The 23,542-nt window shown below is 33.9% G+C and overlaps 1 protein-coding gene across 1 annotated transcript in view; it reads left to right on the forward strand.

Moving 5' to 3' along the window:
• TOP2B (topoisomerase (DNA) II beta 180kDa) overlaps positions 1 to 23,542 on the forward strand; it is a 66,520-nt gene that overhangs the window by 14,901 nt on the left and 28,077 nt on the right. The window contains exons 2-18 of the mRNA XM_011956240.1: positions 3,807 to 3,962; positions 5,007 to 5,097; positions 6,395 to 6,458; positions 10,398 to 10,543; positions 11,399 to 11,496; positions 12,882 to 13,094; positions 15,204 to 15,377; positions 16,412 to 16,513; positions 16,623 to 16,760; positions 18,281 to 18,419; positions 18,755 to 18,912; positions 19,079 to 19,204; positions 20,118 to 20,228; positions 20,310 to 20,415; positions 21,942 to 22,051; positions 22,374 to 22,466; positions 22,564 to 22,678. Of these exons, the coding sequence (XP_011811630.1) occupies positions 3,807 to 3,962; positions 5,007 to 5,097; positions 6,395 to 6,458; positions 10,398 to 10,543; positions 11,399 to 11,496; positions 12,882 to 13,094; positions 15,204 to 15,377; positions 16,412 to 16,513; positions 16,623 to 16,760; positions 18,281 to 18,419; positions 18,755 to 18,912; positions 19,079 to 19,204; positions 20,118 to 20,228; positions 20,310 to 20,415; positions 21,942 to 22,051; positions 22,374 to 22,466; positions 22,564 to 22,678 (2,140 nt within the window). The remainder of the gene's footprint in view (positions 1 to 3,806; positions 3,963 to 5,006; positions 5,098 to 6,394; positions 6,459 to 10,397; positions 10,544 to 11,398; positions 11,497 to 12,881; positions 13,095 to 15,203; positions 15,378 to 16,411; positions 16,514 to 16,622; positions 16,761 to 18,280; positions 18,420 to 18,754; positions 18,913 to 19,078; positions 19,205 to 20,117; positions 20,229 to 20,309; positions 20,416 to 21,941; positions 22,052 to 22,373; positions 22,467 to 22,563; positions 22,679 to 23,542) is intronic.

A 23,542-nucleotide genomic window follows, 5' to 3' on the forward strand; every position in this document is an offset into this window, starting at 1 on the left:
TTTTTGCGTGCGTTTATTCATTCCTTTGCCTTTTTTCTCCTTTCCCTTGGCAGTTTTGAAAGTCCTGTCTTCAAATTTGTTGATTTAAAAAAATTCTGCCAACTCAAGTCTACTGTGCTATCCCTCTAGTGTATTTTCAATTCATTTACTGTATACTTCAGTTCAAGAAATAATGTTGGCTACTTCATCATAGTTTTTATCTTTGTTGATTTTTTTTCTTTTTGTTTATGCATTGTTATACCGAGTTTTTGTTTGTCCATCTGTACTCATTTGTTTCATTAAGCATCCTTTGGCAGTTAATTTGAATTCTTTGTATGACTATATTTCTATTTCTTTAGGCTCAATTTGTGGTGATTTATTTATTATTTTTTTGAGACAGGCTCTTGCTTTGTCACCCAGGCTGGAGTACAGTCGTGTGCTGATGGCTTACTGCAGCCTCGACCTTCTGGGCTGAGGTAATCCTCCTGTTGCAACCTCCCAAGTAGCTGGGACTACAAGTGTGCACTACCACACCTGGCTAATTGTTTTGTTTTGTTTTGGTAGAGAGATTTGGCCATGTTACTCAGACTGGTTCTGAGCTCTGGGCCCAAGGGATCTGCCTGCCCCAGCCTCCCAAAGTGCTAGGATTACAGGTGTGAGCCACTGCGCCTGGCTGCAATTTAATTTTTTACATTGAATCAGCCATATTTCCCTGTTTCATTGTATTGTTATTTTCTGTTAGGGCTTTGGCATTTGAAGGCTTAGCTAACTCTCCAGTCTTTGCAGTCTGGTTTCATACTGGGAAGACTTTCTTCATCCAGTTTGTCTACCTAGGGAATCCTGAGACCTCACAAATCTTTTATGGGGATGCATCCTCTTTAGGTTTGTGCATGGAATTTCTTAATTGAAGAGGTTTGCCTCTGTCTGTGTTTGCTCTCTCTGGAGTGTGTGTGTCTGCTTTACTTGTGGCTGTTGGTGCTGTAGTAAACTACAGTACTGGAGCTCCACCTTGTGTCTGTTTCTGATACTGCAGAGTCTGATGCTAAACTTTGATTGCCTTTGTTCTCAGTGACCCTCAACCTGGCACCCTGTTCAATGTCAATACTTAGATTCAGTCAAGAGGTTTCTAGGGTAGCACTGCCCCCAACTGTTCCATTGGAGGTATATTCCTCTTCTGCTCCTCCCCAGGGAGAAGGTGAAAGTTGTTGTTGTCATGTTTTTCTCAATCTTGCCTTGCTAGGGCAGATAGGAGGGAGGACATGAGCTTTGATGCTATTTTATGCTCACCTGAGGTGCTGGAATGTATCACAAAGGCAGTTGGATTATATGTTATTGTTGAATCCATGTCTTCATGGGGAAAGAAAGGCCTGGGGTTTCTTATTTTGCCATCTGGCTGACCACACTCAAATGTTATCTGTTTTTTTAGACATTATCTTAGCAAGAACGGCAAGTCTTTGAACTTGATAGGGATTTGATGGGTTCAAGCTTTCAAACATTTTTTTGTAATATATCCATTTGGGAAGAGATGCAGGGAGGAAGAGGTGGTTATTATAAGTAAGGAAGTATGGAAAAAGTTGTAAATTCTTGAAGAAAGCATGAGGTAAGGCTTTACTCCTGTTTTTTTGTTTTTTTTTTTTTGGTTTGTTTTTGTTTTTTTAATCCATGTGTGCCCTTTAGATCAGCTTAGTTCATACAAATTAGATAGACATGAGCCTCTGGTTGAGTCTCATCTTGAAAATATTTTCTTTGTGATGGGGTTGGTTTTGGAAGAGTAGCCTGGAATAGGAAAGCTTTTACTTGTATGGTTATCATGTGTCCTCAACCTTTATGTCAATAATTGCAGACTTTAAAATAGCAGTTCTAAGTTAATGGTAAAATGTTACCTACCTTTGATTCCATAGCACCCATATTCTTTGGGTACTTTCTTAGATTGTGATTTTAATGATTATGATCTTTGTTCCAACTATTTTGAGGCTCCATTAAAAAATAAATTGTGATTTTATTGTTAGAATCATTTCTATAAATTAATGTCACTGTGCCTGGCCCCTAAACGTAAGTTCATTTTTACCAATCAACTATTTCTTTATAAAAAGCAAGGAATATGATTAGAAATTTGAAGACTATCTGGTATTTAAAAAATAAAGTTCATCTTTCTGGCCAGCTAGTTCATCATCTAACTTTTGCAGAAGTAGAATGTGAAAACGTTGTGAAACAGAATTATTTGCTTTTATCCAAAGCTATTTTTAATTGTCTTTTAGCAGTGTTAATGGAAAAACTTATAAATGTAGGAATGTATAAGAATATAGTTTAAAATCTAGTAGAATGAGTTATTTTTAATACTTTTATTTTGAACTATTATTAAATCTTTAATTTTATATAAAACTTATTGCATTGTGAAATTATAATTAATGTTTGAGTTTCCTCAGGATATATTAAATTCTTGGTTTAGACTTTTCAGAGGTCATGTTTTTGATTTTTAAACACACTTAATGATGAAGTTTTTAAAAATAAAAACTTTAAAGAAGAATTAAAATTGCATACTGCCTGTTTAAATGCACAAAATCTCTGTATCTTCTATTGTCTGTATTGTTTCTTTAATTTCTACTAAAATTTGAAGGCCTAAGAAGATATTTTAATTCTCATTGCGTTATTTTTTGACTCTGAGAAAATAGGCCATCGTATCTTTTTAGTGGGATGTCATATTTGTCAGCATTAAAGAATCCCAGAAGGAGAGAAGTATATTCTCTGCTGCTGTTAAGACAAGGAAATTTGTAGACCTTGGAAATTTCATTTGACATCCTCATCTGCTGTAGGAATGTTTAGAATTAAGATCACCAACCTGTGCCTCCTTGAAACTGGTAGAGAAACTGGAATCAGTATTGGGGCACCCGGAGCTGATATGTGAGGAATTATTGGCATGATCTACAAATGTGTGAAATTTGAGGATTTTATAAGCTATTATATTTTCAGTCATATCAGTGTTTATTAACTACATAGGTTAATATTTTGTGTAGGTCATATTTGTTTATACCGTAGTCTTCAGTAGCTTAATGGTGGGGAGCTTACATCTGGAAGCTTCTGGGGCTCCTGTGCCTAGCAAGGTTCAGTCATTGTGATTCTGTAACCTCACCAGAACTCAAGGTTTTGAAGACCACAGAAATTAACTTGAGACCAGGCATGGTGGCTCACGCCTGTAATCCTAGCACTTTGGGAGGCCAAGGCAGGCTGATCACCTGAGGTCAGAAGTTCGAGACCAGCCTGGCCAACATGGTGAAACCTTGTCTCTACTAAAAATACAAAAAAAAAAAAAAAAAAAAAAAAAAAAAAAAAACACAAAAAACAAACAAACAAAACCAAAAACAAGCTGAGCATAGTGATGTGCATCTGTAGTCCCAGCTACTCAGGAGGCTGAGGCAGGAGAATCACTTGAAACTGGGAGGCAGAGGCTGCAGTGAGCCAAGATCACACCATTGCACTCCAACCTGGACGACAGAGCAAGACTCTGTCTCAAAAACAAAACAAACGTGATATCTTATAGAATTAGGAAATATTTGTATTTTTGGATTGCTAGAGACTGCTCTAGTGATTTTGGTGACTATACCCATGTTTTGGGCTCAGTCAAAACTACAGGTTCACGTTGTATCATAAGAGCCGGACTGTCAGTAATAGACTTGTGTTTTCTTTAGGATTTAAAAAATCAGTGGGTCTGAAAGATAATTTTGCCATTAAAAAAGAAAACCCATGTCATGTGTCCATACTCATTGTTTACCCCTTGGTAGGTTATTTAAATTTGATTTTTTGGTTAATTTTAGACTCTTTTTGATCAGAACAATGCTGCAAAAAAAGAAGAATCAGAAACTGCCAACAAAAATGATTCTTCAAAGAAGTTGTCTGTTGAGAGAGTGTATCAGAAGAAGACACAACTTGAACACATTCTTCTTCGTCCTGATACATATATTGGGTCAGTGGAGCCATTGACGCAGGTAATTATTGCTAAAATTGATTGAAATGAGGAGATGTGCATCTATATCTACTTTTTAATGTTGATAAAATTATTGTAATTATATGCTTTGGAAATCTGTAATTTCATCTATCTATAGTCATGGTCAAAGTAGGGTGAAAGATCTAGAAGTAGAAATGTATTTACTTCTTTCTGGGGATAAAAACCATCACAAGAGCCCGGGCACGGTGGCTCACGCCTGTAATCCCAGCACTTTGGGAGGCCGAGGCAGATGGATCACCTAAGGTCAGGAGTTGAAGACCAGCCTGGCCAACATGACTAGTTGAGACTAGTAAGAACTGGGATTCAAAGTAGATCTCTCTGACTCCAAAGTCTTGCTTTGTTCGTATTATTTTACTCGCTCCCTGTATTATAAAAAAAATATAAAGCATGAATTTTCCATTCTTTTGAAAAGTAATGTTTTTATTTTTTCAACTATTTAATTCTGTTTCTAATAATTATTGATGGTCTTACATTAAAACTGACTTTAAGGCCAGGCGCAGTGGCTCACACCTGTAATCCCAGCACTTTGGGAGGCCGAGGCAGGCGGATCACGAGGTCAGGAGATCGAGACTATCCTGGCTAACACGGTGAAACCCCGTCTCTACTACAAATACAAAGAATTAGCCAGTCATGGTGGCAGGCGCCTGTAGTCCCAGCTACTTGGGAGATTGAGGCAGGAGAATGGCATGAACCCGGGAGGCAGAACTTGCAGCGAGCCGAGATCGTGCCACTGCACTCCAGCCTGGGCGACAGTGCAAGACTCTGTCTCAGAAAAAAAAATAAAAATAAAAAAGCTGACTTTATGTATAATAATACAAACTTGATACAAAATGAACAATTCCTCAATTTTGAGGTTAATTTAATATGAATAGTGGAGTTGACTATTACTGAAATTGTGTATGTTTTTCTACTTCGCAGATCTAAGTATTCATATAGTGTAAATGACAGGATGTGGGTTATACTATGAAAAATTGACGTTAAGGATTTATCGAGTAAAAAACTATTTTTGAATTTTTCAATGCAGTTCATGTGGGTGTATGATGAAGATGTAGGAATGAATTGCAGAGAGGTTACCTTTGTGCCAGGTTTATACAAGATCTTTGATGAAATTTTGGGTGAGTACTTGCTTAGGATTTAATGCATATTTCTATTAATATCATCATAATGTCCTTTTATATATAAAGCCAGACTTAACCAGTATAAACTTGAAGGGTGTATCTCTGGCTTTTATCCTTGTGAATATAAATGATCTTCAGAAAATTTATACCATTATCTGTAGTGTTTATCTCTGTTTCATCTTTGTTTCATTTTCTTCATCTATGAAATCAGTGTGTTGTATTTGTAATCCCATATTTGGTCTGTACTCGTCTGTGTGTAGTCTTGCGGGATTTGCTAGCATCACAGTTACCTGGGGGCATCTTGAATATGGAGATGACAGGGACTGATTTTGCAGATTGATTGAGTTGGGATATGTGAATATGTTTTTCACCAACAAATCAGATATTTCTGTTGGGCAGCCAAGTTTAATAACCATTGCTCTAAATGATCTCTGTCCTCTCGAAATCACATGGTTAATTAAATTATGTGAATGCCTAGTTGACTGCCAGGGATTGCTTGTACTTTGGAAATATTCTAACCAAGGACACTCTAGAAATTCTCTTGGTCTGCCATCTCAGTGCAACTGGAGGTTTCTTAGTGTAGTTGTATGGGTCTCTCAGAGCTGCTTCTGTTGGTATTTGGTGAAGAAATAAGAGATTAAAACTGGGTTACATTTTATACCTTTACTCTTGCCTGCATATTATAATTTTACTGTTTTAAGTTTATTACAAGTGTTTGTCAGGAACATATTTCTTCTATGATTGTGTTCAAATTTCCTTGAAGCAGTGGTTAATGAATGGAAAAATATTTATGTTCTCAGTTATAGTGCCTAGGATACAGAATTTTGATTTCTAAGGGTGTTAAACAGTTTTTTTTTTTGTAACTAAAAATGAACTGGTTGCTATTCAATATGCCTATAAAGTCACTAGTTTATTGAAAGAGATCAGTAGAATGCAATTACTTGTTACCAAGAAAAAAATATAATTAAACAAAAGTTTTTACTTTTAGACCTGGATTTGGGTGTTGTAAAATGCAAGTGTTTGCTCTGACTTAATTTGTTTTGATTAATATGTATACTAAAACATTTCCTCCTCTTTTTTGTGATGGAAAACATAACAGTAATTTGATGTGATAATACAATTTAGGAATATTATTTGGAAAATAAGATTTTATATGAGAAGTTAATGGTACTTATTTTCATTAACTATTACCGTATGTAGATGTTTATATTAAGCAGTGATGCACATAAAGTTGTGTCCATGTATTTATTTATATAATTTTGTATATTACTCATTGAGATGTTTAATTTTGTAGTTAATGCTGCTGACAATAAACAGAGGGATAAGAACATGACTTGTATTAAAGTTTCTATTGATCCGTAAGTATATTTAAAATTTAATTTTTTATGCTGTTTTATTCAGACAGTCCCCAATTTATGACTACTCCTCAAATAATGTATATGGGTAGTACTTTTTTGTTTCCCTGTTGTTTGAGACTTTGTAATTTTTTGCCTCTTTTCTGTGTCATTTATTCTCTTTTCTTCCAAAGAAATTCCCTATCAGGACTCTTGGAGACCATTTTTCTTTGATGCTATATATGCTATTTCAGCAGCTAGAGTAATCACCCTATCTTTTCTTTGGGACTCAAGGCTAAGGGCCATTAGTGTGATTCCAGTTATACTTTAAATTTACTTTTCATGATTGGTGTTTGGAGTTTTCCATTATTTATGACATGATTTAATAGATTAGCTACTGTTGGTGTAACTAGTTGTTTAGCTAATTATATTACTGTAGTTATTTTTATTATTATTTTGCGTAGGATGAAGATGTATAAAAAATAGTAGTGTTAAATCAGAAACATAAATGTTATATTTCTCCTGTTTTTACCAGCATGCCTTTTGTAAAATATTACATTCATCCTTTGTAATTTCAATAGTAATTTAGCATGATGTTAAGATTTTTCTCTAGTAAACATAAAAATCTAGTAATTCAGGTGTAGTCTATTAGTAATCTAATTTCAGTTAAGATTAGTAGTATAATAAAACTATAATTTGTATTTGGTTATACCTTGAAGTTAACTGTATTTTATATGAAAATGTTACCATATAACTATGCTGTTGGATTCTTTATTTTTCTTCTCCATTCTTTTTTCAAAAAAATTTGGATTATTTCTATAATGAATGCGTTCTTGAGAAGTTATATAAGGCATACAAGACATAAATTACAACTTATACAGAAGTTTAAGATGGTTTCAAGGAAATTTTGGCTATTAACATTCCTTTTCCTTGTTTAGGCAATTGTCAGTTAAAAACCATCTCTCTCTTCATTTATTATGTTTTAGGAGAGTAAGGAATAATAGACACTGAATGTTTGATATTTTTGAATTGTTTTCAAAATTGAACAATTCTAATTGAAAACTAAGAAAGAACGAACCTTCTTTAAATACACTCTTGATGAACGTAGTTGCAATTGTTTAGTTCTTTTATGTGGTACTAGCCATATTAGTCCAAATATTTTAGCCACATTAATACAATAAGATTGAATTTAAGAAATAGTGTATAGCATACCATCGTAACAAAGTGATGAAGTGAGCTAAACCAGTTGCAGCAGCTCACGCCTGTAATCCTGGCACTTTGGGAGGCTGTCAGGCGGATCCCTTGAGCCCAGGAGTCCGAGACCAGTCTGGGCAACATGGTGAAAACCTGTCTCTACCAAAAAAAAAAAAAAAAATCAAAATTATCTGGGCATAGTGGCACGTGCTTGTAGTCCCAGCTACTCAGGAGGCTGAGGTGGGAGGATTGCGAGCCTGGGAGGTCAGGCTGCAATGAGCCATGATTGTGCCACCGTACTCCAGCCTGGGTGACAGAGCGAGACCCTGTCTCAAAAAAAAAAAAAAAAAAAAAAAGAAGAAGTGAGCTGTAAGACAACTCTGTAGACTGGATAAGGGCTTTTGGTTTATTTTACTTATCAGTTCATTACAGATTTTGTACAAAGTGTAATTCTACATAATTCTGGTACTTCTAGTGCCTTTATCACTCCATTTTATACTCTGTTTTTAATCAACAAACATTTTTGTGTAGGCATAAGAGGGAAAATTATAAATAAGTTTATTTGTTTTTTAATGGCAATAAGGTATCAATTTTTTTTCATATCTCCCACCTCATTTTAACTGCTTCTGGTAGGAAATTGTTTTATTTCAATATAAACAAAAATCCTTAGCTATTCCAAGACGAAAAGGTGATGGTAGTATATTTTTTCACCCCTCCTTTCTTATTTCTTTTGTTGTTTATGAATCATTGATGAAAAATTGAGTCTTAATCTTACCTTTAATTGAATTTCATATACTTCTAAAATTGGCATTAGGCAAGCATTTTGTGAGAAGTTGCTGATTTGTATATTGTATTTCCGAGTTTTAACTATAGCATTTTGTCTCTTGTGAATTTTGTCCCATAGTCACTTTTTTTTTATTTACCACATATACTATGGAATTAGTATTATTTTGATTAAAATAAATGCTATTTCAGAAGTGCAGTTTTTGATTCAGTAAGATTTCTAACTGTCATTTTAAAGGTAAATTTAAATGAGAAAAAGAGCTGTTGCACTGTTTATCCAATTGATCCAGTTTTCTCTGCTGTCCATTTTTGTATCCTTTGAGTTTCATTCTTTTTAACATTTTTGTATAGCAGATATTTATTTTTCTTTGTACATTTGTTCACATAAACTCCTTGTGTGGAGGAGAGGTTAAATTTTAATAGCTAATGGGCAAAGTATATAGGATATATAATACAGTCTAGCTCTTATTCTTTCTTTTCCTTCATAGTATTCTGTGATGTGGGGATAAAATTTAAGGAAAATGTCATGGTTGTAAAGCCATGAGAATAGATTAAATACAAGGTATGCCATACAGAATTTGGACAGTTCTTCTAGAAGTTAGAGAAGTTAGAGCAACTTCTTACAAGGGAACTTAACACTTATTAAATAATATGACATAATAGTATTGAAACAATTTATTTGTGGATGTCTATCTGACTAAAAACCAATGTGGAATCTGGGCGCGGTGGCTCACGCCTGTAATCCCAGCACTTTGGGAGGCCAAGGTGGGTGGATCATGAGGTCAGGAGTTTGAGACCAGCCTGGCCAACATAGTGAAACCCCGTTTCTACTAAAAATACAAAAATTAGCTGGTCGTGGTGGTGCACTCCTGTAATACCAGCTACTTGGGAGACTGAGACAGGAGAATTGCTGGATCCCAGGAGGCAGAGGTTGCAGTGAGCTGAGATCGTGCCACTGCACTCCAGCCTGGGTGACAGAGCGAGACTCTGTCTCAAACAAAAACAAAAAAAATGTGGAAAGCATATTAACCAGAGTTCAAAATATTCCTCTAGCTTAAGTATTCTTTATTTAGAATTGCAACTTTAAAACTATAGCTTTAACAACATTGTATACTCATGCTAAATTATATATGTAGACATTTCTTCTTTTAACAAATGGAATCATAGTATATATACTATTTTATATCTTTCTCTTTATTCAACATGTAGACAGCTTTCGTTATTAACTTACATAGATCCACTTAATGTTTTTAAACTGCTTGCAAGTATTTTATTATGTTGATGTGTCATTTATTTAACCTCTTGCCAACTGATAAGTATTGGATATATAGATTTTCAATTTTTTTTTGAGCGTAAGTATTTTTGAAACTTTATTTGTAAACTATTAAATGCAGTATTCTTATTCTTAATTTTTATTGAAGATTATCAATGGAGCAAAGTTATAAAATTCTGAATAATTGTTTAGAGATTACAGAAATAAATACCAGATCTGAGAAATGATATAGATTGAAATTTTATAAGAGAGGTGAGTTTAATAGCAAGTTCCAGTTTCATACTCATATGGACTTTGCTATGTCGAGGATGCCAAATATTGATTTTTTTTTTTGAAATTGTGATGAAGATAATTAACTTACAAAATGCCTATTTTAATTACAGTACCATGTGCTAAACATGATGAAACCTTTTTTTAAGGTTTTCTCATGAGTATGTTGCCTTTTTTGTCATCCTGAGATATTTAAGGTCTATAATTTTCCATTCTTGCCTTTATTTCCTTCATAATCCTTCTCTATTAGTTATGACTCAGGGAAAGAAATGTTTGTCCTCAGCGAGTATTTTCTTGAGAGATGAATCAGTGCCTTTCAATTGATAGTGACTAGTATCTTATAATCTTTAAGGTTTATTCCAGATTACTTTTTAATGAATTAATTTATCTTTACAATTTTAAGCTCTAAATTCTGCTTTTCTTTTTCTTTTTTTTTTATACAGTGAATCTAATATTATAAGCATTTGGAATAATGGGAAAGGCATTCCAGTAGTAGAACACAAGGTAGAGAAAGTTTATGTTCCTGCTTTAATTTTTGGACAGCTTTTAACATCCAGTAACTATGATGATGATGAGAAAAAAGTTACAGGTAAAGTCTGAATGGAATTTTGATTGAAAAATATTGTTTTCTTGATATAAAATATATAACTTACTGAGGAAATTGTGCAGTTTTGGTATGAGAAAATCATTTTCAGAATTAATATCTATAAACTATCATGTATAAATATTGTCTTGAGAATAGTTTAACAGTGACATTTTAAAACCTTAAGTCTGATAGTACATTGACTATGTTGTTAGAACTGCTAGAAGTTTAACTTGGCTGACAGCTTGAGTTTTGATTTTGGATAGGACTAGTATGATGTCAATGTATATACATTTTTTATTACATAAGTACTGTGTCTTTTGGTATTAAGTTACTTTTAAACTGTTTTCATTAAGAAGGTCAGGATCGAAAATCTAGACTCTGTAAAAAGAGTTGAAAGTGCTTTGACCAAAACCATATGTTTTCATACTTATTTATGTTGCCCAAATAAGTTGATAGGTTTTTTGTTTTGTTTTGTTTTGTTTTGGTTTTTAAACCAAGGCTCTGGGAAATGATATAGATTAAAATTTTGTAATAGAGAAGCAAGTTTGATAGAAAGTTCAGATTTCATACAGAGATTTACTGGGTCATGAAAGATACAAAGCTTAATGTTTTTGAAATTGTAAAGACTGTGGTAAATGTACAAAATACCCATTTTAATTACACTAGTATATATGCTAAATCTTAATTGTATCTTTCTTTAAATGAAAAAAATCTAATTATGCTCTGGAATATTCAGTTGATGATTGATAATGCAGTTAGTGGAACAGTTTTGCAACAGCCTTGCCCTACGGTAGTAAATTAACAAAATTCCTTTAAAATCATTTTTACTAAACCTTTTACATTTAATTTTTCTTACAGGTGGTCGTAATGGTTATGGTGCAAAACTTTGTAATATTTTCAGTACAAAGTTTACAGTAGAAACAGCTTGCAAAGAATACAAACACAGTTTTAAGCAGGTATGCTAGAAACACATCTATTTCTTTTTTTAAAATAATGTTTTGTTGTTTTGCTGAGATAGTAGAACCTTAGATAAATTGCAGTAATGCCTATATAACTTCATTTTCTGTTTTCAAAGCATTATCCAAGTCAACTCATTAGAGTAAAGAAACATCAGAATGCCTGGGAGATTTAATATAAGCCTATTCCTCTATCATTCCTTTAAAACAAAGTGCTTTATTTAACAGACTTTATTTTAGTTAAGTATTAGTGAAAATGTCCTAAACCTCACAGACTCATGTACATGCAACCGCTTAGTGTATTTGAAAAATTCCTCAATGAATCATCAAATTTGTATTTCAAAGTTTTATTTTATTCTTGCAGGTCTATGAAAATGATTCAAAATTTTATATAAGCTAAAATAATTTTTATTTTAAGTTTTTTTTATTGCTTTCCAACAACCCCATTGTTGAAGAAAGCTAAAATAATTTTGTCAGGAAAAGCATCATGCATGTTTATTTTTCTAAAAGTCTATATGGTCATGTTGAAGAATTTGAAAGAGATTTTGTGGACAGTTTATAAATTTGTACAGTTTAGTTTATTTTTAACATGAGAGAATTATGATAGTAATACAGTTGTCCCTCAGGAGGATTAGTTCTGGGATGCCCTTTCTTTGTTTTGTTTGTTTTTTTTTTTTGAGGCGGAGTCTCGCTCTGCTGCCCGGGCTGGAGTGCAGTGGCCAGATCTCAGCTCACTGCAAGCTCCGCCTCCCAGGTTCCCGCCATTCTCCTGCCTCAGCCTCCCGAGTAGCTGGGACTACAGGCGCCCGCCACGTCGCCCGGCTAGTTTTTTGTATTTTTTAGTAGAGACGGGGTTTCACCGTGTTCACCAGGATGGTCTCGATCTCCTGACCTCGTGATCCGCCCGTCTCGGCCTCCCAAAGTGCTGGGATTAGAGGCTTGAGCCACCGCGCCCGGCCAGGGATGCCCTTTCTATACCAAAATCAGAGGAGGATCAAGTCCCTTATATAAAATAGGGTAGTATTTGCGTATAACCTATACACATCCTCCCATGTACTTTAAGTCAACTCTAGATTACTTATAATACGTAATACAATATAAATGCCATGTAAACAGTTATGCTGTATTTTAAAAATTTGTATTTTTTATTATTTTTTCCCAAATATTTTTAAGCTGCCATTGGTCAAATCTACAAATGTAGAACCTACCCAAGGGCTGACTGTATTTACTATTTTTTTTTTTTGTTTGTAATGTTATCAAGGATTTGTTTGGTTTGTTGTGAGGTTGGAAAATTGATATAGTTTGATGAATGAATTTAATGAGCGAAGTCTTTATATATTATGAAATATGGAAGCATTATAGAAATATTTTTTTTTCTTTTAAAGACATGGATGAATAATATGATGAAGACTTCTGAAGCCAAAATTAAACATTTTGATGGTGAAGATTACACATGCATAACATTCCAACCAGATCTGTCCAAATTTAAGATGGAAAAACTTGACAAGGATATTGTGGCCCTCATGACCAGAAGGGCATATGATTTGGCTGGTTCATGTAAAGGGGTCAAGGTCATGTTTAATGGAAAGAAATTGCCTGTAAGTCTCCTGTAAAATAGTTTTAATACTATGTTATTTTATACAGAGAATATTGTTGGGTCTTCCTTTTTTAAAATTCATCTGGTAATCTCTTTTACTGGTATGTTTAGATGATTCACATTTAAAGTGATTATTGATACATTAGCCCATTCTTTCTTCAAATAATGCTTCTGTCTTCTTTCCTTTCCTCCTTGGTTATATATATGTTACATTATTTGATATTGTCTCCAGTTCTTGAATGCTCTATTTTATTCACTCTACTTCCTCTTTTTGTATTAGTTTAATTTTTATTCCCCTCTTCAAGTTTACTTTTTTGCAATCTCTGCATCAAGTTTCCTGAAGAGCCTGTCAAAGGCATTCCTCATGCTTTCTATGTTTTTTATTTTTAGCATTTCCATTTGATAATTTCTTTTTTTTTTGAGACGGAGTCTCGCTCTGTCGCCCAGGCTGGAGTGCAGTGGCCGAATCTCAGCTCACTGCAAGCTCCGCCTCCCGGGTTCATGAGTAGCTGGGACTACAGGCGTGTGCCACTACACCCAGCTAATTTTTGTATTTTTTAGTAGAGACGGGGTTTCACCATGTTAGCCAGGATGGTCTCAATCTCCCGACCTCGTGATCCACCCGTCTCCTTACAGTTTCCATGTCTTTGCTGAAGTTGCATGTTGTCTACATTTTCCATTAGATACTTTAACATGCTAATTAATTGTTATTTAAAATATTTTATCTGATACATGTTACAACATCTGTGAGGTGCTTATTCTGTTTCTGAATGATTGCTCTATCTTTTCAGATTGTTTTTTTTCTTGCCTTTTGACACGCCCTGTAAGTTGTGGAAAACCAGATACGTTTTGTAGGGCAGTAGATATTGAGGTAAATAAGCATTAGTGTAGGACTTAGGGTATATTTACCCAGGAGATGGCCTGTGTTTGAAGTTTATTTTTGCTGTAGTTATTAGTGTTGAAGTTTGTTGCTGATGTGAGTACCAGAGACTTCCAAATTCTTTCTTGTTTTTGTCTTTCCCCTTGGCTTAGGGCCTTCTTTTTGAGCTGTCCCTCAGAGGTGATCTGACTCTCGCAGCTCTTTCAGCTGAAACCCACTGTTGTTGGTAGCATGATGGTAGATTTTGGGGGAGATGTTCTCTAATGTCTGATTACATCCCAGCCTTTGAAGTGCATGGTGAACCTGTATCTCAGGGGTTTGACCTTTATAAGTTTATGCCTCTCCTCCATAGGTAAAGACTTTTTTTCTGCCTTCTATTCTCTTTCTCCAGCTGCAGCAGGTTTCCACCAGTGACCAGTGTTCTCAGCCTATGTCCTTGAGGTTCCCTGCCCCGCAGAATAAGCATTTTTTTTGGGGTAAGGGAGATAGATCTAGGTGGATTTCCCAGTGACTACTGTTTCTCTCTCCCAGCTGGCACCATGGAAATGCAGAGGGGAAACCTTCTCTAGATTCTCACTGGTCTTCTCTGTGAGAATTTGGTGGGTTTTCTGGAGGGAAAACTTGCGAGAGTGTGAATAAATGAACTTATGACTATAGCCCCTAGAAGCTTTATGCATTCAAACTAGCATACACTCTTTCAGTAGTAATTAGTCAAAATTTCTAGTTTAATGTTCCTACTATATCTGCCCCAGGTAAGCTAAAGCTTAGGTTTTGTGGTCTCCTACAGACACTTGTGTCTCTAGGCTTCAGGATGGCCAGCTCTCCTGTGATCTCAGTTCTTCAGTGGGTTCACGAAAAACCCTTTCATTTGTTGTCTGATTACCCGTTTTCTTGTAAGGATGGAAGCTTTTTTTCCTGCTAGTTCATTACCTGTCTGAACTGAAACTAGAAGTCTACCATATCATTTTAAAAATATAAATTTCTGAAATATTTTATAACAATTTACCTGTCCCTTCACATTCTTTTTTTGTCAAGTACACATAGAAATGAATTTCTTTTTTAAAGGTCAAGAGTTAAGGAATAGATCTGGGAAATGCCACTAAGGTTTGGATCTGTACATTTAGAACTGTTGTAAATGAGATGAAATGAAAGTATACGTACTTAAGGTCATTCACCTATTTGAGCTGCCAGTATAAGATTTTTAATTGTTTTTGTTTTTTAAATTAATAGGTAAATGGATTTCGCAGTTATGTAGATCTTTATGTGAAAGACAAATTGGATGAAACTGGGGTGGCCCTGAAAGTTATTCATGAGCTTGCAAATGAAAGATGGGATGTTTGTCTCACATTGAGTGAAAAAGGATTCCAGCAGATCAGCTTTGTAAATAGTATTGCGACTACAAAAGTAAGTAAGCAAAATATTTGTTTCCAAGTCAGTGGTGGAACAGTGCTTCATTAAAAACTACAAAATAAATAACAATATCAGCAACCCCAAAAAACCCAAATCTGTTTTTGTTAAATAAGAATTGACTTATGAAAATGAAAACCTGTTTTCTATGAAATTGTTGTATTAAAAGTTATTTAAACATTCATTGAGAAGTAAGTTTATATGATTAGTGTTTGTAGTTGAACATATTTATATTTTATGAAATTTGGAGTAACGAATTCCTTTTTCTGTAACTTTTAGCCCCACCTTCCCCAACCTCTGGGGAGAGGAGAGGGGGCTGGTAACTGAGTTAAGAATCAATTATGGCTATGTGATAAAGCTCTATAAAAACTCCTGAACAATGGAGTTCACAGAACTCCTAGTTTGGTGAATACATTGAGGTGCAAAGAGGGTGGCATGTCTGGGTAAGGCATGGAGCTTTGTGTACCCTTTCCGCTGTACCATGCCCTATGCATCTCTTCCATTTGGCTGTTTTTGCTGGATCCTATATAAAAAACTGGTAAATGAAGTAAAGTGTGTTCTTGAGTTCTGTGACCTGTTCCAGCAAATTATCATTCCTGAGGAGTGGGTCATAGGTTCGTTAGAAGTACAGGAGGCCTAGGACTTGTGACTGGCATTTGAAGTGTGGGGAGTCCTGTGGGACTGAGCCCTTAACCAACCCTAAATACTTGTGCTAACTCCAGGTAGTTGGTATCAAGACTGAATTACATCGTTGAACATCCATTTGGTGTCTGGAGAATCAGCAAATTGGTTGTTGGTGTTGAAAGCACCCCAGAATTGGTGATAGAATTGAAGTGAGAAACAAAACAAAACAAAACACCATAGCAGTTGGTTTATTGGCTCCTTAGCTAAAATACCTTATTTTTTAAAAATCCCAACTCTCATTCTGAGACTCCTGTTACTCTTTAGAAAATAGGGTTTATAATACAGATAAAGTATTTTACTACTTTAACAATACAGGATTTCGGATTTTATATGTTTTCTTTCTTTAGGGTGGACGGCACGTGGATTATGTGGTAGATCAAGTTGTTGGTAAACTGATTGAAGTGGTTAAGAAAAAGAACAAAGCTGGTGTATCAGTGAAACCATTTCAAGTAAGGGATGCATTATATATTGTATATGATGCATGTATATGCATTATATATATGCTGAATTACTAAATATCAGCTCTGATGTTGACTTTTTTTGGTATGTTTTCAACAGGTAAAAAACCATATATGGGTTTTTATTAATTGCCTTATTGAAAATCCAACTTTTGATTCTCAGACTAAGGAAAACATGACTCTGCAGCCCAAAAGTTTTGGGTCTAAATGCCAGCTGTCAGAAAAATTTTTTAAAGCAGTGAGTAAAACTTGTATAAAACTTGTATTATTTTTTATTGTTGTTATTAAGAGTTGATTAGGTAGTTTTCTTGATTTACTTTATTTGTGATTAGTTTCCTTCGTCATATTAATTGTGGGTATAAGCATGCTTGCACTGCAAACTAATATGCTTAATTTGATAACTTTAAAGGGTAGACTTTAATGTTTCCTAAAACAATTGTTTTGCCAAGAACTAAAGTAGGAAATTGTGTAACTAATTGCATTTTTAGCTTTGCATTGACCATTGTAAAGGTCAGATTTCCTCTAACAAATGTACCGATCCTTATGCAACTCTTCTTTCATCTTTTCTACTCTCATTTCAACTTGATCTACTGATTTTATCTTTACATATGTTTAAAAATTGTGGTAACATATGCATAACAAAATGTACTATTTTCTACATGTTTTAAAGTTGCTTTGCTTTGCACATAATTTTTTTAGGCTATCTTCACTTCTCTAAAATAAGGTGAGAGCACAAATAAACAAATGAAGATGAATCAATCACAGCCTCTCCTCTTTGGAATTTTGGCGGGGAAATGCTGTATAATTGCCCTAGAATTAACGTATTTCTCAAATTCCAAAAAGTAGATTATCAGAAACAAAAACAAAAGTTGTTTTTAGGTTCTAACTTAAGGCCTGTAGAAATAGTACTTTTGGATCTAATCTTAATGAATTCTGAGTACAAATTACCCTATATTAATGCTTTCCCAAATTTCTGTCCTCATAACAGTTGTTTCCTTGATGAAGTGATTTGATTTTAAATTTTATACTTTTTCATTTTAGGTGCACTAAGTTTAAATTTCGCAACACAGTTCACCTCTTTTGTTTATGTCTTAAACATTCCAAAAAACTATTTTATACACCTAACATCAAATCACCCAGGATGATAAAAAACTTTTAGTACTTAGAGTTGGAGATGCTTAACTTTCTTTTCCTTTTTGTGTCTCGGTTAACATCTTGCCACAGATTGATTCACTGCAGAGTACAAACAATATGTAATGTTGAAATCTTTATTACCAAGCTATTTAAAGAATATAGTCTATTCATAAGTTACCAAGGTTATCCTAATGTTCCTTTTAAGTTAATACTTTTTGTCATAGTGAAGTAAAGGCTTACATTTTGTATTGAAGGATATCAGAAATATCAACGTCTAGAATTTGCCAGCTAGTAGGTTCATGTGTGGATCTGTTTCCAATGTCTTAATTTTAATAAAATTAATTTGTAACAAGAGCAATGTATATTCCTTATGGAGTTTATTATAATAGAGTGTTTCTCATATGTAAAAGTTATCCTTTTTAATATATTTATATTTTAGCTTTAGTTTTACTGTAGCTGAGTAAAAATTGATTAGCATGTATCATGATGCTTATCACCATTATTGTTTTGCCCTAAAATACCTTAAAATTGCACAGATTCCAGGTCTTGCATTAGGCCCTATACATTTTAGCTAAATGTATGAATTTTCAGCTTGTTTGTATACCATTATTCTTTTATTTTTAGGCCTCTAATTGTGGCATTGTAGAAAGTATCCTGAACTGGGTGAAATTTAAGGCTCAGACTCAGCTGAATAAGAAGTGTTCATCAGTAAAATACAGTAAAATCAAAGGTATTCCCAAACTGGATGACGCTAATGATGCTGGTAAGATTGAATTTTTAAATAAGATTTTGATTTAAGTTTCACTTTTAATTTATCTAGTTACAGAAATTTTTTATTTTCCACATATAGTTAGACTATGATTTTCCATTCAGAGTGTAATTTTACTTCGTTGAAATTATCACATACACAATATATTACTAATTTTCAGGGGATAGGAATTCAATAAAATATACTTAATATCTATACTGAGCAATAATGTAAGATAACTTTTATAATCTTTCACTGTCAGCATTCTGATGTTGATTTTCTGACTTCATTTTTCTCATCAGTGAAAGTATGAGAAAATTTTACTATGTATAATTTTAAATTTCTCTCAGGTGGCAAACATTCCCTGGAGTGTACACTGATATTAACAGAGGGAGACTCTGCCAAATCACTGGCTGTGTCTGGATTAGGTGTGATTGGACGAGACAGATACGGAGTTTTTCCACTCAGGGGCAAAATTCTTAACGTACGGGAAGCTTCTCATAAACAGGTATATATATATATATATATATATGTATGTATGTATACACACATGCACACATACATATGACATTTCTAATACTTTACTAAACTTGTGGAATTTTTAAATGTAATTTCTGACTCATTGTATATTTCAACACTTCGAACTACTTTCAATGCTTTTCCGTTTTGAACAGATCATGGAAAATGCTGAAATAAATAATATTATTAAAATAGTTGGTCTACAATATAAGAAAAGTTACGATGATGCAGAATCTCTGAAAACCTTACGCTATGGAAAGATTATGATTATGACTGATCAGGTTGGTTTTAAAGTTACCATATATTTCAAATTCATGTCTTCTTCAGATTCTACTTTAATACTTGTTTTATGAGACTTGCCCCAAGATAGTATAACTGAAAGTGATTATACATCAGGGGAAAAATTAAAAAACCTCATCATTTAGTGGAAACATTTGTATGAAGCACATTTTACATTATCTAATTTTTGGGGTAACGGTCTTATGGGTTAGTTAAAAATATTTTAAAATGCAATATGTATGAGGAGAATATAATACAGTGTGGTAGTATGGCAGCCTACCTACAAGTAGGAACAAAATTATGGAATTAACAAGTAAGAAAGATCAATAATAATGGTTAATATTTATACATGATGGCATGGTTTGAATGCACAAATACCAGGAAGACTTAAATAGTAAAATGACAGTAATCAAGAACTAGAAAATTGAAAAGGAAGGATTTCAGATGCATTCAACTATTTTCTCTTACACACTCTAAAGTATTTGTAGAGAAAATCTGCAACTGAAAAAACTATTAATATGTAATTTTAAGCAGAAATTTTCCAATTTTTTATTTAGGGAAGACTTATGAATATCTGTATTACCTGGATTTCCCTACCATTGCCCGTTAAGGTGGCATTGTAGCCATGTTTTATTTTTGTTTTTTCCATCCTTAAATCATTCTTTTAGTGAAATCTGGGGAAACTATAGAACGGATATAATATATTTTTATAATGACAGATTCAGTCTATTACTACTATATTCTTTATTTGCCTATTAAAAAATTTAGTGTGATCATCTTAATAGCTTTTGTAAAATGCATTTCTAAAATTCAGAATTTTGTTTTTTTGCATTCACAGGTTTTAAAATTTTTTTATATAAGTAATCATTTTATAAAAGTATTACAGGATTTTTTACTTTACTAACATTTATTTAGGATCAAGATGGTTCTCACATAAAAGGCCTGCTTATTAATTTCATCCATCACAATTGGCCATCACTTTTGAAGCATGGTTTTCTTGAAGAGTTCATTACTCCTATTGTAAAGGTACTCTTTGCATTAATATATTTTTATATTGTTGTCTTAAAGGGTAGCAGAAAAACTAATTTTTTTTTTAATTAATTCAAGGCAAGCAAAAATAAGCAGGAACTTTCCTTCTACAGTATTCCTGAATTTGATGAGTGGAAAAAACATATAGAAAACCAGAAAGCCTGGAAAATCAAGTACTATAAAGGTTTGTATTTTAAAATACTTAGATTTTAAATACTGATATAAATGTATTCTTATGAAAGCAATCTAAAAGACATCTTGAAAGTTTGACTCTATTTTAGACTTCGAAAATAGCTATCACTGATTTTAAAATATTGTTACAGAAAAATTTATGCAAATAGAATAGTGTAATAGATTCCATTGAATGGGATCACCATTCCAATGGCCAGTCTTGTTTCCTGTAAACTTCCTTTATTGCCACTCCATTAGTTTGAAAAAACTTCCAGACATTATAGTCTAGTATTTCACCTATAACTAGTATGTATTTTTAAAAGAATTTTTTTAAGTAACCCATAATATCATTATCATAACCTTCTTTAATATCCTATTGTTGAGACAGGGTCTCGCTTTGTCACCCAGGCTGGAGTGCAGTAGCATGAACACAGCTCACTGCCACCTTGACCTTCCGGGCTCAAGTGATCCTCTTGCCTCAGCCCCCCAAGTAGCTGGGACTACAGGCGTGTGCCACTACACCCAGCTAATTTTTGTATTTTTGTAGAGTTGGGGTTTGGTTTGTTGCCCAGGCTGATCTTGAACTCCTGATTTCAAGCCATCCACCCACCTTGGCCTCCCAAACTGCTGGGATTACAGGCTGCTGGGATTACAGGTGTGAGCCACCATGCCTGGCTCCCTTTTTTTTGGATAATGTTAAATACCCAGACAGTGTTAAAATTTCCCTGGATTGTATTAAAATGTTTATTTTTAGAGTTTTTTATTTTTATTTTATTTTTTTGAGATGGAGTCTTGCTCTGTTGCCCAGGCTGGAGTGCAGTGGTGGGATCTTGGCTTACTGCAACCTCTCCCTCATGGGTTCAAGTGATTCTCATACTTCAGCCACCCAAGTAGCTGGAATTACAGGCTTGTGCCACCATGCCTGGCTATTTTTACTAGGGGCGGGGTTTTGCCATGTCGGCCAGGGTGGTCTAGAAGTCCTGGCCTCAAGTGATCACCCACTTCAGCCTCCCAAAGTGCTGGGATTACAGGCATGAGGCACCGTGCTTGGCCTGAGTTTGTTTTTTTTCCAAAGTTAGGATCCATATAAGGTCCACACATTGCATTTGGTTGATAAGTTTATTAATACAGCATTTCTCTTTTTATATTTTTTCCTTGTAATTTATTTGTTAAAGAAATTGGGTTGTTTGTTCTGTGTAATTTTCCACATTCTGGATTTTGTTAATTATATTCCTCTAGTTACATTTAATATATAGTATTTTCCTGTGCCCTTATTTTCTGTTAACTGATGGTTAAATCAGAGGCGTGATCAGATTTGGGTTACAGTTGTTTGGCAAAAACATTTCATAGGTAGCGCTGTGTACTTTCATCAGGAAGTATTTAATGTGTACTTTGTCTTTAGTTGCTTATTAAGATTGCAGTTGGTATAGGTGTTGCCAGCGTGATCCATCTGTTACAACTTTTCCACCAGCTTTTCACTTGATGGTTTTGAACAGACATTGATATTCATGACTCACTTTTATTTTTAAAATTGTGCAGGATTGGGTACTAGTACAGCTAAAGAAGCAAAGGAATATTTTGCTGATATGGAAAGGCATCGCATCTTGTTTAGATACGCTGGTCCTGAAGATGATGCTGCCATTACCTTGGTAATTAAGTTAATTCTTTAAAAGTTTTTGTTAGCCATCCCCCTACCTTCTGTTCCTTTTCTCCCAGTCCTGGTTCCCTATGAAAAGTCTCTTTTGAATGCTCAAGCTAGTTAATTTTAGTTTTTTCCCCAGATGATGCTGTGCTAGTATAAACTTCTTTAATTGAAAGACCTGAGTTCAAATGTGTTTTTGATAAAAATATTGTAAAATAACCTAATTTTCCAGAAATTAAGAATTAGTTATTGGCCACTTATACGTTTTAATTTTGTAATGAAATTTATTTTATTTTTAATGTGCAAAATCATTACCTGGAATCTTTCAGGCGTTCAGTAAGAAGAAGATTGATGACAGAAAAGAATGGTTAACAAATTTTATGGAAGACCGGAGACAGCGTAGGCTACATGGCTTACCAGAGGTTAGTCTTAAAGAGCGGTGACCTGGGGGAAGAAGGAGAGAGAAACTAGAATTCATGCCATAATAATGATAATATTGCTATATAACTTTTCTCTTAGCAATTTTTATATGGTACTGCAACAAAGCATTTGACTTATAATGATTTCATCAACAAGGAATTGATTCTCTTCTCAAACTCAGACAATGAAAGATCTATACCATCTCTTGTTGATGGTGAGTAATGTTTATTTAAAAACCTCATTTTTGTATTTTATTTACTATAGTTTAATTTTATGTACTTTAAGCCATCCTTATGATACATATTAAAATTCTTACTTGAAATCTTGTATATGAAGAACTTGTTCAGAGGAATTTAAGGCCTTTTTGATTTTGCTTTTGTTACATGTTTTCATAGTGCTGAAATCTTTAATATTCCTTAATTTGAAACTTTTAAACCCTTTCTGAGTTTTTCAGGAAAATTAACTTTAAAAGTCTTACAGCTTTTGCCCAAGTTGTCTGCAAATTTTCTAAAATACAAAGTAAAATGGAATTTTGATCATTTCTAGAATATTTATCAGAGATTAAATTTTAAAAAACTTTTATTCCACATTACCCAAAGCCTAGTGCTTTAACCTAACTTGAAAAAAATTTAGGAACTATTTCTAACTTGAAAAAAATTTAGAAACTATTTCTCATTAGTTGAAGCAGATTTTGATCTTCTATCTAGAACTTTTTTTTTTCTCATAACCTTTACTGTTTGTTCATCTTTGTATTGCTTGGCTTTTCTGGTAATAGATGATTGATTCTACCTATCCCTCAAGTTCTAGCCACAAATTGCCTTTCTTCTATGAAGCCTTCCCTAGCAATTCTACTCCAAATTGGTCTTAGATACCTTAACTTCTATGCCAGTTATTATGTACCTCTTATTTTATGTTTGTTCATTTTGCCTCTAGAATTAGATTATAAAATTCTTAAGGAAGTTACCATATTTTATGCTCATGTTTTATCATACTCTGGGTCCAGTATGATTACAACGATGGCATATACTGAAAAGATTGTTACTGTGCTCATTGGCCTAGAGCAGGGGTGTCTAACCTT

The sequence above is a fragment of the Colobus angolensis genome, unplaced genomic scaffold (genome assembly GCF_000951035.1).
Source record: "Colobus angolensis palliatus isolate OR3802 unplaced genomic scaffold, Cang.pa_1.0 Scaffold411, whole genome shotgun sequence".
NCBI classification, from domain to species: Eukaryota; Metazoa; Chordata; class Mammalia; order Primates; family Cercopithecidae; genus Colobus; species Colobus angolensis.